Below are 17,751 nucleotides of genomic sequence, written 5' to 3' on the forward strand. Positions count from 1 at the left end.
CAAACACAAAAAGAAACTCTGCACCTTTAAAAATATATATTTTTAAAGATTTTTTTTATTGAAAATGGAAATATACATACAGTATAGTACACAATTAAAAACTAAGCATATTATGTATTTTGCAATTCTTCAGCAGGTAAAATGTTAAAACCAAGAACCTAAGGAGGGCTCCACAATAAAATATATAATTCTATAAAATATTATTAAATATTTCAGTCTATACAGAGGTATTCATTATGACCATCCATTTGCATTTTATTGATGCAACATTGCAATACTGTGGATATGTCATTCACTCCAAAAAAAGACGCTTCTTATCGATACATGGATCTAAACGTCTTTATGCACAGACAAATCTTTCAAAATCTCAGTTCTGGACAGTTTTTAAGCCAAAGAGTCATACATACCTTACAGTATATCATGCTGAAGCTTGTTAAACAACGTCATGACAGTGGTTATGGGCTGATAGCACCATATGAAGGGAAGCAGACGGGGGAAAAAGGCCTTTAAAACTCCTCCAAAAAATGTAATTAAATAAAATAAATACTAGTTTAAAAAGTGAACCAGCTGGTGCTGGCCACAACCAGAAACCATTGAAACTGCAGTTTTGAAAAACTCAGATTTAATATGCACTGATTAAAACTCAAACACAAAAAGAAACTCTGCACCTTTAAAAATATATATTTTTAAAGATTTTTTTTATTGAAAATGGAAATATACATACAGTATAGTACACAATTAAAAACTAAGCATATTATGTATTTTGCAATTCTTCAGCAGGTAAAATGTTAAAACCAAGAACCTAAGGAGGGCTCCACAATAAAATATATAATTCTATAAAATATTATTAAATATTTCAGTCTATACAGAGGTATTCATTATGACCATCCATTTGCATTTTATTGATGCAACATTGCAATACTGTGGACACAGATATAAAAACAGGAACTTCACATATTCAGTTTTACGTCTAGTATCTCACAAAAAAGCTAAAGCTGTTCTTAAAATGTGCCATACTGTATAAAGCAAATTTATGTTGACTTTGCAACAACTTAAACCAGATCACAAAGATAAATTATTTTACATCAGCTTAAGTGCTTCGTCAATAAAAGCTATGCATAATTCATACTTATTGTACGTGTATAAAATCATGTATTTTGAGTGAAGCAATTGTTCTTATATGGTAATAAATAAATAAAGTGCTCAAAATACAGCATAAGATCAATTATTCAATAAACATGTGATTGTTATATAACATGTTATCAAATCACATAATATTCAGATCATTAAGAAGTAACACTACCAGTAGAAAAGCATCTAAATGCAATAAGTAAATCTTTATTTCAGTGTGCTCTGTGGTACAATTCCATATATACAGTTCAGGAGCACATAGCTAGTATTATTACTGTTGCTGTTGGATTCATAAGCTTCCACATTACTTACACTTCATGCAGCCACCCAGTTTAGAACATTTTCTGAAATATTTAACAATCTTGGTAGAACAAACTGTATATTCTGCTCTGTGAAAATTAGCAAAAGTTACAACACTATATTTAAACTGCAGATTTTATGGTCCTTCACGTTCAAGTTGAATGATAAGTAACACTTTCTGTTATTATGGTTTAAGGTTTATGACCACTGGCAGGAACAGTCCGTAGGCTCCTGTATGGTGTAACTAACCCACGTGGAGTTTCCGCTGCAGTAGAGTTGGACTGAACGCCGCTGCAGCCCCATCTCTCTGCAGCACTTACAGAAGCGTGCATACGTGTTGATGTTGTAGTTGTAAATACTTGCAGATGGACACTTTCCATCACATGACACTATGTTGACCTGTGAACATGAACATGACCTGTAAGCCAGTTTACAGCCAAATTAGAGCCCGATTATAATGGGTATATTCTGAAATGATCTCACCGGTCTGTTACTACGGCAGTCATTCTTTCTAATCGTCATCCTTACTGTCACTTTCTGACATGACTTCCCGTCCTCTTTACCTACAGCATGAAAAGTCAATGGATTATCTTTTTCATTCTGTATGACAGTTCTAATCCATTTAATGAATAACTTCTGGTCTCACTATGAGGATTAAGCATCTTCTGATGTAGATTCTCATTTAAAGGGGTCATGAACTGAGAAAACAAAGTTCCCTTGATATTTTGACATATAAGAAGTCATTGTACTATAAGAACATCCTGTAAGTTTCAGAACTCAAAACTTTCTCGTTAGTCTAAAAACGTCTTATATTGAAGGCAGTCTGCCAAAACGACAGATTCTGGAATGTGCCACTCTATGATGTAATAGTGTGGGATAAACACTGCCTCTGCTCTGCAGAAGATGATCAACGCCTGCTTCTACATCAGTGCCTGTTCAGCCCCGCCCACTGATTCGTAAATGTAGTGTAAAACAAGAGGCGAAAGCAGGTCTATGCAGAAACCAAACGATAAAGATCGCTTCTAATACAAGATGCTGTGCAGTGCCAAGCTGTGGAAAAAAAAACAGTCTTTGCATTGCCTTCCTTCTGATCCCAACGGTAGGAAAGAGACGATGAACTTTATTTGTAACGAAGTTTCAGATCGTGTCAGTAAGAATTTGGTCCTTTGTTCACTTCATTTCACTGCGGATTCGTTTACAAACAAGGCACGATTTGACACGGGATTTTCAGAAAGATTCAAACTAAAAGACGATGCTGTGCCGACTATTTTGCATCCGACAGTAATGTCGAACCACACAAGTGAGTAACTGTTTATTATGTAGTCACTATTGCTTTGTCTGTTATTACAGATCATTTGATATGAGTATTTATGCGTTTTTAATTTAAATGACAGCAGCGACCATCTATGAGGAATGTAGGCTGTCAAGCATACACAAGTGTTAGCCAATCATAGCAGTGGGCATTTACTTCCGGGTCTAGAATCCACCACGCCTATTCAAACAGACCGTTGTGATGAGGGGGGTCAAAAACAGAACAGAAAAAAGCCTACTGCTTTTAAATTATGATGTTTTTCGATGTAAAAATCTTGATAGCATTATAAGGGGACCTCAGAGATCAGTACAAAATAATAAAAAAAGGCAGTTCACGACCCCTTTAATTGCTTGTTAATTGCTTGACTTCCTGTCGCTAAGATGATGTTTAAGCGACTGAACTGCTTACCGTCAATTTGGGTGAAGAAAAGTTATTGACAACAGCGCATTGCTCAAGAACACTGCTGGGATGCCACTTTAAGTGACATCACTGGATGGCTTTGCCTCTGGTTATAAAGTAATCTTTGGATTCAGCACATGCTTGAATATGCATGCGATAAATGTTCATTTAAGTGTTGTTAAAAAGCGTAATCTGTCTGAAAAGGATGAAGCTGAATAACATCATGTCCTTTATGTGCATTAAGATGAATCCCGATGGGCTATTTTAATCTGGTTTAACACCGCAGCTTACCTTTGAATTTTCCAGTTCAATAAAAATTCATAGTATGAACGGTATTTAAAAAAAAAAAAAAAGATTTTATAATAATAAACAGTTCACCTTTTTCATCCTCCCCTAAGATTAAAAGTTTTAACTTGTAACTTCACAGGATTTTAATAACTTTTTCTTGTGATGAATAACTGACAGTAGAAATAATACTATTCTTTCCCCACTTAGCTGATAAAAAAGTAATCACAATAAAACTACACATCTACTGAAAAGAAGTGATACATATGAATTTACTTGTACTCGAGATAAGTGTCATTCATTCCACCACCTCATAAAAAAAGACCCAGATGAGCCCCAATACTTGATTTTCCAATAAAATATACAGATCAGTAGTGAGCAGAAGCTGTAATGGTTTGAGTAATGTGGCAGAGAAGGCAACAACACTGGAAGGAGACAACAGATTTGGAAAACGCTTTGTATTGCTAATGTTGCCATATCACCCAAAACATTACCAAACACCCCATTACCACAAACTACACATGCTATGTGATCAGAAGCTACAGCCTAAGCACTCGGAATCATGCAGAGCTACAGAAACTCTCTAACTGGCCACTACCAACAGTACATTGTTGGCAATCAACAATGCACTGCCCGACAGAGCAAAATGGGGAAAGATTTACAGTAGTTGCTTCCAAGAAACATCTGGGAGAAAAGTGACTAGAGGTATAAATGACTTCATTGACCAGTTATCTTCAAATCTGTTGAGATTCCTGTATTGTTTGAATAGGGGGAGTACATTGTTGGAAATCAACAATGGTGATGGCGAGCCTTGAGGTCTGATGTTAGTATCAGGTACCTTGTTCACAGTTTGTGCTAACTGTGGGTTTCAAAGGGCTAACAGAGAAGGGGAACAGGGAGTTCGCAGCGCCTGGAGAGATTGTTACAGAACGTTACACTCAGCCTGATGCAAGAAATGAACTTTTTGCTGTTGTGTGCATATCAGTGCTTTTAAACAATGCTTTGAAACAATTCTGCATTGTTCCCAGGATTTATTGTTTTTATGTTAGGCCTATGAATTTTGCTCTTTACCTTGATGGTACAGAACAAAAGTCCTGTGTCTTGTTTGCTGTTTTCATTCATACATATTGAGTGCAATATGTAAGACTTGTGGAAGAAACAGATGGAGCTTTTAAATGTTAACATTACCCATGTTTCGTGTTATAACAAGAGCAGAAATTAACAAAGGAATGTAACCTCTGTACTCACATGTCTTGCAGCACCCATCCATGTAACTCATAATGGTGCCCCCGATCTAAGACAAGATGAACATTTTGAAAAATGTAGCAGGGTTCAAACAGAAGGGACCTTTTTTTGCTAGACATGTTTTGCAGAATGTTTATTAGAGTTCTTATTGTTTTATATCTTTTGTCACGAAGGAAGCTGTCAGTATAGTACGGAACCACTGCTTAATCACTGAATCAAGACCAGCAATGTCTCATAAACGCATTATGTATTAGTTTTATATAGTATAGTGCATCTCTGTGTCACGTACATGTGTTTGTGTGTATCTTACCTGTACCTTGATGTATTATTTAGGTTTATGTTTATCAAGAAGAGAGAATTTACCTTCATGCACTCAGTTTCGTTAAAGGGGGGACAGCTGTAAGGGTGGGAGACGCGCACAGGTCCTGACAGAGTGTCCATACAGTCATAGCGCATGCAGTCAGACACCCAGCTGCGTCCTGACTGGAGAGGGAAACACACAAAATACTGTACATTTATATCACAGCAGAACAAACCCAATAGGAACAAAGTGCTGCAAGAGAGTCGTTAGAAAAATATGATAAAAAAAATATTTCAATGAAATTTTAAAATGTAATAATGGCTTCAAAACAGCATGTTGGTAGATAATATCTCATTCTGCAAGGATGCATAAAATTGGTCAAAAGTGACAGCCGTTCCTCACTCTAGCTGCCAGCCTCCGCTCACTCTAGCCTGCCGTGTGTGACGCTGTGTGTTTCGTTGTGAAAGTGAAACTACTTTGTTTGGCCTTCCAAAGGAGGACACGACTAGAAATCAGTGGTTAAGTTGTATTTACAACACTGTTCCAGAACAGTTCAACCCAAATATTCAGATCTGTGCAGCGCATTTTATGGGTGATAGAGCCGTTTAGTTCTGTGCAGCTTTTGTGCAGGGTTTTGAGTGGAGGAGAACATCACCTTGTACATAGTTACAGATCCATTCTCACTCCGGATCAGGCAAGAAACATTCTTACACATGCCACAGCAGCTGCTGGGGTCTTTAGGAGGGATGTATATCTGGTTCTGGAGAACACATAACACAGTTAGGAGGTATTTTGTGTTTGGCTTGTGTGTGTGTCTTTGTGCATTTGAAATACTCACAGGCTGGCAGCGTGCAGTGCAGTTAGTGCCAGTGGCTCTGAGGAGATAGAAACCTGTGGCAGAGTCCAGTGTGTGTGTGCACTGTGTGGTGTAACACACACCCTGATCACGATGCTCGACCAGTGTCTGCCCCGGCCGCATCACTCCCCGTTCACCATCCACACACACTGCCTCTCTCACTACAAATACACACCCACAGAAATGTACACATACAAAAATATAATATATATATATATATACAGAGAGAGAGAGAGAGAGATTTTTTTAATGATATTTTCTAATGTATCTTCAGAGCATTTCAAACAGACGTGTTTGTTCTCACCACAAATTAATCGTTTGCAGGCACACCGGTTTTCCAGATCAGACAGAAATGCTCTGTCTAACTGCATACTTTCCCCCTACAACACAATACATCTGATATCAGATACGAACCAACCAGTCAAACAAGAGCCTGATCAGACAAATAATGGAATAATAAATGTACGCAAAAATACACGGTCAATATCGATACAGTAATTTCTGGTCACTCACCAGAGCACATTTAGGCCGAAGGACTTTCTCACATGCACATTCTAAGAGAAAGAGGAGCTTTAGTCTTTTTCAGAAACACACACACTCAATACAGATTTGCATTCTGTTTCTTTAGCACACATTCACAGACACTCACAAACACAGACAAGCAAACAGACTGACACCCTCACACTGATATCACATGAACAAAGACAATCTAATGTTCAGTAAGTACTTCTAAACTTAGAGCACATTATCATTAGGTTGGTGGGCTTACCACATGTCTGTGATGGACAACACTGATCTTGAATCCTTGTGGAAATTACTGCCATGCCAACTGGACATGTGATGTCTAAGCATCGAGAGGTCTCACACACTGCATACATATACACACACAACACAGTTATAATAACACTTCACTGTTTCATTTACGTTAGTGTTTTGAAGGTATTTATTTTTGTGGAGGTTGAGGGTTGTCAACTTTTATGTGACTGTTCATTTACATATATGCAGGTTTAGACTACTTGTTCTTCTGTGGATAATGGTTGTTGTCATATTTTTCTACTGTAACTGGCTTACCATAAGCTCACAACTGGGAATGAAAATGGCAAATGTCGGTTTGTTTATTCATGTGTTTGTACTCACAGCAGTGATAAACTGGACAGCAGCGCTCTGTGCTGTTTGTGTCCACAATCAGCAGTTCTCCATCTTGACACACTGGAGCTGCCTCAGAACATTTGTCACACACTAACACAATAATAAACACACAATAAAAAAAAAAAAGGCTGAAATCAAATAATGATGACAGGGTGGAAATTAATTTTAAAGGAAGAATTTACCCAAACAATTACTTACTATTTACTCATAGAACATGACTTCTAAAGACTTGGAATGTAATGAACAAGTCAAAATAACTATATTGTATAATATAGTGCTATATAATATCTATTGTACAAGTCCTAACAATTTCTCTCTTTTTATTCAATGGAAGAATGCCAGTCATATGGGATTGGAACAACATGATTTTAACATTAATCGTAATGACTTACTGCAGATGTGTGCCAAACAGCAGCTGCCTTCAGCACGAGTGGCGATCAATGTCTGATCCTCACGACACACAGGAATGTCCAAGACACACTGATCAGGATCACACTCTAAAAAAAACAATAAACATAAATGAATTTGTATGCATGCACAAGTACACAGACTCACAGACATAAGCTAAGACACAAAATATGTCCAAACTCACCACATAAGTATTCTGGGCAGCAGGAGTCCTGCCTATGATATGACACCAACTTCTCCCCATATTTACAATCCATAGGAGCCGCCTTACACATGCTCTGGTTACAAACTGTCACAAAACAATTAAAGGAATAGTTCACTTCAAAAATTTTGTCATCATTTACTCACCCTCATGTCGTTCCAAACCTGTATACGTTTCTTATGTTGAACACAATATATATATATATATATTTTGAAGAACCAAACAGTTGGTGGTCCCCATTGACTTCCATAGTAGGGAAAGAAATACTATGGAAGTCAATCGGGACCATCAACTGTTTGATTACCAGCATTCTGCAAAATATCTTCTTTTATGTTCAACAAAAGAAAGAAAATCATACAGGTTTGGAACAACATGAGGGTGACTACATTTTCATTTTTGGATGAACTATCCCTTTAAGAATAGATTAAACAATCTCACAAAATATCTAAACTTATTAAATAATGGTAAAATAATACATTAGTTTAATACATTAATATATGAGTTAAATTAATACGAGTTATATGCATTCACACATACAATGCCAAATAGTGTTAGGCAGTATCACAAATTTCATTTTAGATTTAGTAATTTGACTGGAAATTCAACTCCAGAATGTTTTCAGAGATTCTATCACCATGTAATAATATCTATTTTTTTTAAATCTACTGACATAAACACAAAAAAATGAAAGAGACATCATCTTATTTAACTTGATGGATGTAAACAGTATATTTTTACGAATGTACAGTCATTCTGCCCAGTCCTTCAGTAAATACGTGTGAAATGATTGTGTAACAAACCACAGGCTTTTTGAGGGCAGCAGCTGCTGTCATCTGCCAGGTTGACTGTAATCTCTCCTGTACGCGTGCAGACTGGCTGAGGGATGTTACTGCAGTTATACTCCACCGGCACTATGCTGTCGTTTTCACACTTATACATGCAGCAGCCATCCAGTGAGGCTTTCCAAACCTCCCCAAGAGCACGCGGGGTTCCAAAACTATCAGTACATGCTGCAAACACATATCATAACTTGAGTAAATTAATAACAAGGGCTAAATGCCTTTAAAAAGAGAGAGAAACAGACAAGGAGCATACCACACTTGCTGGGTGGAATGCATAGGGCGGAATAGGGCCTGTGTAATAGAGTTCCCTCTGGGCACACACAGCCCTCTGAAAGGCCTGTGCATTGCTCTGGGACAAACTCAAAATCTTGGTTTGGGCAAGATGGGGCAGTGCACGCAGGCAGACATGCTTGGTACCGCAGATTTTCTGGGCACATGAATGCTACACAGGAAATCATTAGAGAACATACCAATAAATGGCATTTAACACCATATACATCTGTGGAAATCATTGTTACTTAAAGCTGTGTTGATATGCCTTGGTAACTACATACGGCAGAAATCAGAGCTCCTCCATTCCATGCAGATGTTGAATTTGTGGCAGGAAGCAGCATAAGCAGCCAAAGCAACACATGGATTATTCACATACTCCACATCTCTTACCCACATCTCACAGAACATTGCTGGAGGGACCTGCAGTGCAAAAAAACATTCAGGAAATGTAGTCAATAATCACAGGTGTGTTTGCAGGTTTGGTATTGGTGGCATGTGCATGTTGTGTGCCGTACATAAGGATGGCAGATGGTGAAGGTACGGTTGCTCAGCATGCTCATGCACTGGGAGCAGTCGCCTGTGGTGCAGTTGACCTCCCTCCGTCTGCTGTGACTGACGTAGCTGGTGGTGTTGGGAATCTGCCAGCTATCGATAAACACGGCCGGATCCTCTTGCTCAGGCACAACTGTACCGTTAGACAGAGTCAGATCATTCAGAGGATTACCATCACAACTACCTGGACAGGGTGACAAAGAGAAAGATGAGAGAGGTGGAGAGTGAAGAACATGAAGGAAGTAGATGGCATTAAAATACGACATGATCATTTTTCCAGTATGTATAATCTGTGGTTATTGGTTTCGTACCACACAAGCCCATTGTGGGGAGTCTGTTGTTATAGCTGTCCATCTCAATCACCATCATGCCTGTAGTGTGGAACCACTGGATCTTCAGACCAGCTGGACTTCGGATTAGATACATGTTGCCTGTGTCCAGAATCTCAAAACCAAATTTCTTAAAACGTGGCTTTGCATACCCGGAGTTCACATATAGCTGGAAAAAAAACAACCCATTGTATATTTTGAACCTCTTTCATTCATATATATCTGCCAGGCTGGAATGATAATAATTTTCCTGTTTTATTTATACCTCTTTTTATAATCTATTACCACTACAAAAGTTATTTCAAGAATTGCAAACGATGGATACTCACGCGTCTCTGCAGACGATTGATGAGCACTTCGTTGGATTTGTGAGTAATGTTTAAAGCTGCCAGACACAAATTGGTAAAGTTCCACACAAGCTGGAATCAAATAGAATGATATTATGACTTTGATATATTTTTTTGGTTTAAAAAAGGACACATGAAGAGTACTAGAGTTGTGAGGAGCTTCCTGAAGGTTAGTCGAAACAGTGGAGTTGTGCATATCTTACAGTGTCATCTGGTCCGGAACACTCTTGTACCAGGATGCTGACAGTCTCATTGGGAAGCTGAGCCACCACATATAAAGCAGCTTTATAAATCGCAACACTTTTCCCATCAAATGTGATCAGATTAAGATCGGGAAACACTGAACAACGACCTACATGCCAAAATAAAATAAAAATATCTTAATAAACATTCAAACATTCAGAAAAGATCATAGTAATGTATATAATGCAGGTGTTACTCACATGGACAGTCCCATCGTGGACAACACTTATCACCATTGACCAGTACGGCAAAGCCAAGCAGACCACAGTTTGGAGGTGTAGGATCATATGGGCAGCTCTGAGACTTATTGAAGAGGAGCAACTGGCCACTGACACAAATAAGCTTTGTACATTCATCCACAACCTCTGAATATGGAGACTACAGACACATACACACATATCATTTAGTTTAGCATGTAATAGCTGACTTTGGTTATCCAAATATATATATATATAAACATTTGTTCATACCACCACATAATTAAAGACAGCTAATACTATATAAAAGTATTTTATAATTGACTTACAGTGCATACTCTGCTTGGCTCGAGAGCAGTAGTTTTTGGAACTGCATGCATCTGGCTCGTCATCCAGTGCTCTGTTTCTATCGTGTAGGGCAGGCTGGTCATCACAGATGAACTCAGTGTTGTTTGGGCAGTGTCTGGAGCAGGTGGCATGGCTGTGACTGTGGTACGTTCATCCACCAGAGGGCGCTGAGTAGAGGCACTTGCACTGGTTACAGGACTACTCTCAGTGACAGTAGAGGAAGTAGGAGGCTGTGTTGAAATGGTAGTCTGGGTAAAAACTGATGCCACACTAGGCACTGGAGTTGTTCCAATTGATGAAAGCAGTGTTGTGGTCGGACCAGTTTCAGTGGTGTACTCTGTAAATCCAATGGTGTATTCAGTGGTGTCAGGACTGTGTGTTGGAAGTGTGCTAGAAGTAGCAACAGGCATACTAGAAGAAGTTCTGTCTATGGAAACAGTGGTTACTTTATCTGTAGAAGTGGTTGCAGGTGTTGTCAATGTCGTTGCATTCCTAGTTGGAGGTGAGATGCTGGTTGTGGCCACAACTCGTTGAGTTTCTCGTCGTGTCGTAGCCACAGCCACCCGTGAGGTCAGGACTGGTGTGACACGGGTTGTGAATTTTGGAGTCACTGTGGAAGGAAAGGTGCTGGAGGACTCATGGACCAGTGCTGACGTCTGGGTTGTCGCCTTGGTTGACAGCACAGCTCTATCTGTGTCAAGAGAAACCCTAGTTGTCTCAGTGACAGAATGAATACTCAAAGGTCTAGCTGTGGATGATTGAGTGGTAGAAATTATCTCTTTCTCAGCTGCAGTAGATGTTAGCAGAGGTGTCTCAGAAGTGATAGTTGTTTCTGTGGTTTTTGTTGGGGCTTGAGATACTGATGTTGCCATTGTAAGTATGGATGGTGAAGCTGGAGAAATCTCAGGCAGTTCAGATGTGGTGGTTGGAGCTGTCATAGAATAAGGAGGATGAACTGGTGATGTGCTGACTTTGTCTGAAAGGAGAGCAGTGGTGGAAACTAAACTCCAGTGAGACTCTGTAGGGCCCGGCGTAGTAGAAGCAGAGACATCTCTAGAAGTTGTCTTGTCAGTAGGTGACACATGTGATGTAAGCGGTATTGATGTTTCTTCTGTAGGTGCTGAGGTGAATGGGATGCTGGTGTAGGTGGTAAGTGGTGTCTCTGCTATCCTGGCACTGGTTTGGGTTGTTTCTGGTGATGGAGTTGATGTGGTTTGGATCACTCTCCAATCCGTCTGTAATGTTATATCAGTTGTTGGAACATCAGGATAAGGATATATAACAGATGTTGGCTGATAGGTTGTTTTTGCTGTGGTTTCTGTTGGCACAAATGCAGGAGCTTGAGAGAACACGGTGGTGATGAAGGCTGTTGGAACAGCTGTGGGCACAGACACTGTTGTTTTGGATGTTTCGGGTTGCTCTGAGGTTGATGTTGAAGGAATAAAAGGTGTCGTTTGAGTTGAAATTGGTGTTGGAAAAGCAGAACTTGTGGGTTTTACTGTAACGTGAGTGGTTGATGCTTCAATATCTGTAGGGGAAGTGGAAATGGTAGTGATGTCCAAAGGCCTCTGTGTTTCAGAGGTGCTCTCTGGGGTCTTCACAGTGTGTAAAGATGTTGGAAAGGTCAGTTTTTCTGTGGTGACAGAGGTACTTGATTCTAATATAGGTGTTGTAGTTGATGGTGAGGTGGACTTTGTTGTGCTGATGGTTTCAACTGGAAACTGTGTACTGCCACTAGAAGTCACAGAGGGTTTTGTGGACTTTTGAGTAGATATAAAGGCCTCTGTGACTCTGAGGGTCTCGGTACTAGAGGTGAGAGGAGAGGACACTTTGAGTGTTGGGGAAGTGGCGTCTGTGGAGCTTATGCTGGTTGAGACTGGAAGCACAGGTAGAGTGCTTACTCTGGTCAGCTCCTTACTTGAGGTAGATGACAGAACGGGACTAAAAGTAGACGGTGAGGGGATAGCTGTGGTACGTGTGAGAAGTGTCAAAGACTCTGTTGGCCTGCTTGTTGTAGAGGTCTCTGAGAGAGTTTCTGAGAGAGACATTGGGCTAGTGTGCACTGTGGTGGAGGAAGCAGAACTGTGGGTGATGCTTGGTGCTTTAGTGGTTCTCTCAGTGGAAGCCAGTGGGCTTGGGGAGGAAGTGGATGTTGTTAATGTGGTAATGGTTTCCACCACCCCAGGTCTGATAGGAGAAGATGTAAGCTTTGCAGTGCTTGGCATGTGTGTTGTAGGTATGGAAGCAGTGGTGCTAGACCCTGACACTGTTGAAGAAACCGCTGGACCACTCAAGGTGGAATGCTCTGAGGAGGATGTTGATGATATTGCAGTACTGGGTGGCGTGAATGGAGGAACAACAGCAGGCTTAATGCCTAAACACAAACACAATATTTATTAGATACTGCACAAAATATCTCATTTAAACTGATATAGCTAATTGTGTTACTTTAAGCTAGATAAACTGGAGCTTGGATTTACTATAGCAATGAAAAGACAAAAAGCAAAATTATTTTTTAAATTGCTCCATTTACAACTAGTGGTAAGAAATATTTTTTCTAAAAGACTGATAGCATTAGTGCTGGTTAAAATGGCATTTACGAAGCTGTAACTGAAAGGTAACATAAGCTGCCTTAGTCAAATCATATGACAATGATTGTGGAAGTAAATCCCAACCTATCATTTACCTCATTCAAATAAAAAATGTCAGAGATTTTATTTTACACCAGCAGTATTAGAAGTAGCACAATCAGTAGCTTACAGTCCTCCATAAAGACACATCTGTGAGTGACCTCGTCTAGAACCATGTGACTTGGACACTGAGGCAGGCATCCCTCAACCCTACAGAAAGGTGCATGTCAGCCAATATCACTTTACACAATTTAGATACTTGTAAATATTTGCAGAAAACGAATGTGTGCGTGTTTGCATGCATAAATGTGTGTGCTCTTACTTCAGGATACTGGCACAGCTCAGACCTGATGGGTCACTGCATGCCCTGAAGCACGGACTCACACATGATTCATACCGCCACTGACATCGAGGACCCATTGGATAGTGTGGTATGCCACCTGTAGTAAAAATAATGATTTGAAAAAAGCAAGTCGTAATATTTCTGTGTGATTATAAGCAAGGTTGTGCACATATGTAGCCACATGCTGACCTGTCAGTTTGAATAGAGTAGCTCGGCGGTACCGATCTGAGTGACTGTATTTCATGAGTTGGAGTCTGGACAGCATGAAATGCAGAAAAAACCCTGGCTTTGCCAGGGACTCTAGCGAATCAAAGCCTGAGATCCAGGTGTCTCTATGAAGAACAAATGTAGCTGCATCCCAGAATGCCTCCGCTTCTTCCCACTTCTGTAGTCTCAGCTGGCCACTGTGCTCTGCTTTTAAGAAGTAGTTGGGTCTTTCTGCCGCCTCAAATGACACCAGAGATGTGTCTGCAGCATTAACAACATACCCATTAAGAAAAGCAACATATACAGTATATACATAAAATAATATAATACATCTAAATTGCATTTTTATGTTGATTGTGTGCTTTTGTCTGTCTGACTGACCATGTGGTCTGGCTTTGCTGATGCCTGGTGTCATCATGAACAATGTCAGGATCTCATCAGTACTGGTCAATTCTCTTTTTGGAAACACCAGTCCACTTGTCTTATTGGCTGCCAACAGTGTTCCTCTCTCTCTGTAGGTCAACAGCTTCAGTGGCCCTTTCCCTAAAGCTATGCAAACGTCCACACACACAACTGTCAAAATTCTCTCAGACAAATACAAATATTATTATCATCAAAAAACTACAGATGTACCTTTGTTGTAGTATTCACAGTCATAAGCTGTAAGAGGAAGAAGATAGTGTTACTCATTATACAGTACCATAAAAACCAGTCATGTGATGAAAAACTGTAATGTAGATCGCTCAGTTCCTTCTTCCTCCAGACTATCATTATCTTTTAGAAGAATGTTTATTCACTGTTGTATGTCCAGTTATTGATTATTATCACAATGATTGATTCTAGGAATATGACTGGGCTGAGGTGTCACTCACGGCAGACAGAAGGGGAGCGCCAATCAATGGTGACGCCCTTTTGGCAGCAGCGGTGAGCATATGCTGCAACACTCGTGCAGAAACACTCACAGTCTCCTCCACGGTTGCAGCCACAGGTGTCCACCAGGCAGTTCATATAGAACCATGTGACATCTACCTACAGAGCATCAAACACCTTTAAACACAGAAACCCTCTCTCACTCACATGTACATTTTGACTCGGTGTCAATGTGAGCATTAATGTCTGCTGTTAACTGTGATCAGCTTACCACAGGGTGGCAGACTTGGAACACTTCACTGAGCAAAATCCCACACTGTCTTTTTGCAAAGGGCTCTCGAAGAGGATTCAGATTGCAGGGGTGCCTTATATCAGGACTATTCACACACTGATGGGACATTCACACACAAACAGACACATTCAGTGTAAAGAGTTTGATTAAAGTGTTTGATTTGTAGCTACTGGGCAAAAGGGCAAAAACACATGTTTAGTCATCTAGCAAGGAGAATTAGATAAAAGTGTGCATTTGTGCATACACTACTGGTCAAAAGTTTGGAATAATTCAGATTTTCTAATGTTTTTGAAAAATATATGCCTATGCTCACCAAGGCTTTAGACAGTAACAGTACAATATAAAACAACTGCTTTCTATTTGAAGCCATCAAAGGAATAATTCACATTTTAAAATGTATTAAAATAGAAAAGGTATTTAAAATTGTAGTAATTTGGCTGGGATATAAATGTTAATTTCACAATATTACTGTATTTAAATTACATTATTATTTTGATCAAATAAATGCAGCCTTGGCAAGCATAAGAGACTTTTTTCAAAAACTTAAAAAGTCCTAATTATTCCAAACTTTTGACTGGTAGTGTATGTGTGTTTGTCTGTTTGTCATGCCTCTGCCGCTGTCCAGCTGTTGCCAAACTCCTGTGGTGTTGATAAGTCAATGTTCTCTGGTGTTCTCATCTCATTCGCTGTCTTCTGATCAAAGTTCCCACAAAGACCAGTAAGCTTGCCCTAAAATAGGCAAAAACACACAAATACACACTTGTAATCAAAACTGATCTGCAAATGATTGATTCGCAAAACTACTAAAGTTTACACTTACTGCAGAGTCAGGAATCAGTGTCATCCTCTTTGTGTATGTTTTTTTTTTTTTTTTTACCTGCCAGCGTGGTCCAGCTTGTATATGTACAGTGCTTTTTCTGTCCCACAGCACTGTAAGGTCTTCTCCAAGCAAATGCACAATGGTATAGTATCCTGCTTGCCAGATATATACTTTCTGCCTGTCGATCACACTTGATGGGTTCTGCATGTGAAATATATCCGCAGATTATTATCAACCGTTGTTAAAGTATCTCAATGGTTTCACACCAAACCAATGTTCACCATCAGCAATATGATGCATTATGACCAACAGTATGATGCATTAAATATATATTCTGCCAAAGTATATTCACTCCTACCCAGGGATTTACAGGAATGAGCTGAATATGGTTGGGGCACATTAAATTTATTAGGTGACAGCTGTAGGCATTTCTTTTAATGCGGGCATATTTACACTATTTTATGGTGTAATTATAGTTTAAGGTTTTATACCAGGGGTGGCGAACGTCGGTCCTGGAGAGCCGCAGCCCTGCAGAGTTTTGCTTCAACCCTAATCAAACACACCTGAACAAGCAAATCAAGGTCTGAAGGGTTACTAGGAAGCTACTGCATGTAAGATTTTATTAGGGTTGGAGCTGAACTCTGCAGGGCTGCGGCTCTCCAGGACTGGAGTTCGCCATCCCTGTTTTATACAGAAAGAGAAAAGCTCACTCACAGGTTTGCCGGTGTCATCATCAAACACAATGAAGGAGCGTCCCAAGGAGATGAGGAGAGATTTCCTGCAGATCACGCCACTCTCAAAGCAGTCAACATTCTCTGCTGTCACAGTTATCATTGCATCTAATGAGCTCTAACACACACAGGAGCATGCATTAGCGGTCAACAACAATACATTTTTATAAGAATATGAGATATGGGAATATCTGGATCTGTTGCTAAAAGATCACCTTGACCAAGTACACCTTGCATGCACCAATATAATCAAACAGGAACCCATCAAATGTTCGGTAGTGTCGATCTCCATAAGCCGTGCACATTGACGGACATGGGCGGAACTCACACTGAAACGTGCCGTGCTGACACACACTGCAAAATAAGATCACTCAGACCTGAGAAACAGTTTCACTACACATTTTATCTCTTCCCTTTTCCCTAGAGAGATGCTCAGTAAATAGGTTTGTGCTGACATTTTAAGGGTTTCATAGGGTTTCAGTGACATTTTAAGTCTCTACCAAATTTGCTACAATAATATCTGTAAAAAATTGGAAAATTACATTGTTATGCATAATTTTCCTCATATTCATAAGCTAAAACAACGAAGTACCAAACTTCAAGTGACAACATAATCTTATTTGATATAATATTTCTAGTAGTATGTAAAGATGTAGTATAGCAAACTGACTGGTGTAAAAACATAGAAATCAATGCACAGAATGCGAGTTAATGTAATCTCACCACTGATGGCAGGGGGACGATACTCTGTCTCCTGGGTAATACTCTTTCCCTTTCCACAAACACGGACATGCATGTGGCTCGAAACATTCATCACCATGCTTGAGGAGCCTGAAATACACACATGCACAGTGTATCATGCCTGTGAACATACTAAAACAGCACACAGGATGCATGTGTGAGCTTGTTTATGCATGTAAGTATGCCATGCAAGTATAATGCAAAAGATTCTGCCTGAGATAAGAATATTTGGATGGGTGGAGGGATGAAAGAAAAATCTGGTGACTGGTGACATGAGAAAAGCAGCCTATTCTCATTCTCACAGATCCAAAGAGCTTCTCTCTCTCTCTCTGATAAAGATCTTGTAATATTGCAGTGAATCATTTCCATTGTCCTGTGGGTATCTGAGAGTTCCCATC

General features: G+C 39.6%; 1 protein-coding gene across 1 annotated transcript in view; it reads right to left on the reverse strand.

The window, feature by feature from the left end:
* Positions 1-293: 293 nt before the first annotated feature.
* LOC107722353 (otogelin-like) overlaps positions 294-17,751 on the reverse strand; it is a 45,256-nt gene continuing 27,798 nt past the window's right edge. The window contains 33 exon segments of the mRNA XM_016530678.1: positions 294-1,830; positions 1,915-1,994; positions 4,676-4,721; positions 5,036-5,155; positions 5,629-5,733; positions 5,812-5,990; positions 6,134-6,209; positions 6,343-6,383; positions 6,599-6,697; positions 6,967-7,068; positions 7,371-7,475; positions 7,571-7,675; positions 8,389-8,598; positions 8,684-8,872; positions 8,985-9,123; positions 9,219-9,439; positions 9,567-9,753; positions 9,914-10,003; positions 10,135-10,283; positions 10,375-10,552; positions 10,701-13,093; positions 13,480-13,559; positions 13,672-13,789; positions 13,882-14,160; positions 14,281-14,448; positions 14,533-14,559; positions 14,772-14,928; positions 15,041-15,157; positions 15,671-15,790; positions 15,939-16,082; positions 16,596-16,730; positions 16,828-16,966; positions 17,336-17,443. Of these exon segments, the coding sequence (XP_016386164.1) occupies positions 1,630-1,830; positions 1,915-1,994; positions 4,676-4,721; positions 5,036-5,155; positions 5,629-5,733; positions 5,812-5,990; positions 6,134-6,209; positions 6,343-6,383; positions 6,599-6,697; positions 6,967-7,068; positions 7,371-7,475; positions 7,571-7,675; positions 8,389-8,598; positions 8,684-8,872; positions 8,985-9,123; positions 9,219-9,439; positions 9,567-9,753; positions 9,914-10,003; positions 10,135-10,283; positions 10,375-10,552; positions 10,701-13,093; positions 13,480-13,559; positions 13,672-13,789; positions 13,882-14,160; positions 14,281-14,448; positions 14,533-14,559; positions 14,772-14,928; positions 15,041-15,157; positions 15,671-15,790; positions 15,939-16,082; positions 16,596-16,730; positions 16,828-16,966; positions 17,336-17,443 (6,607 nt within the window). The 3' untranslated portion in view covers positions 294-1,629.

This window comes from Sinocyclocheilus rhinocerous, unplaced genomic scaffold (assembly GCF_001515625.1).
Source record: "Sinocyclocheilus rhinocerous isolate Xijiao unplaced genomic scaffold, SAMN03320098_v1.1 scaffold1115, whole genome shotgun sequence".
In the NCBI taxonomy this organism is placed as follows: domain Eukaryota; kingdom Metazoa; phylum Chordata; class Actinopteri; order Cypriniformes; family Cyprinidae; genus Sinocyclocheilus; species Sinocyclocheilus rhinocerous.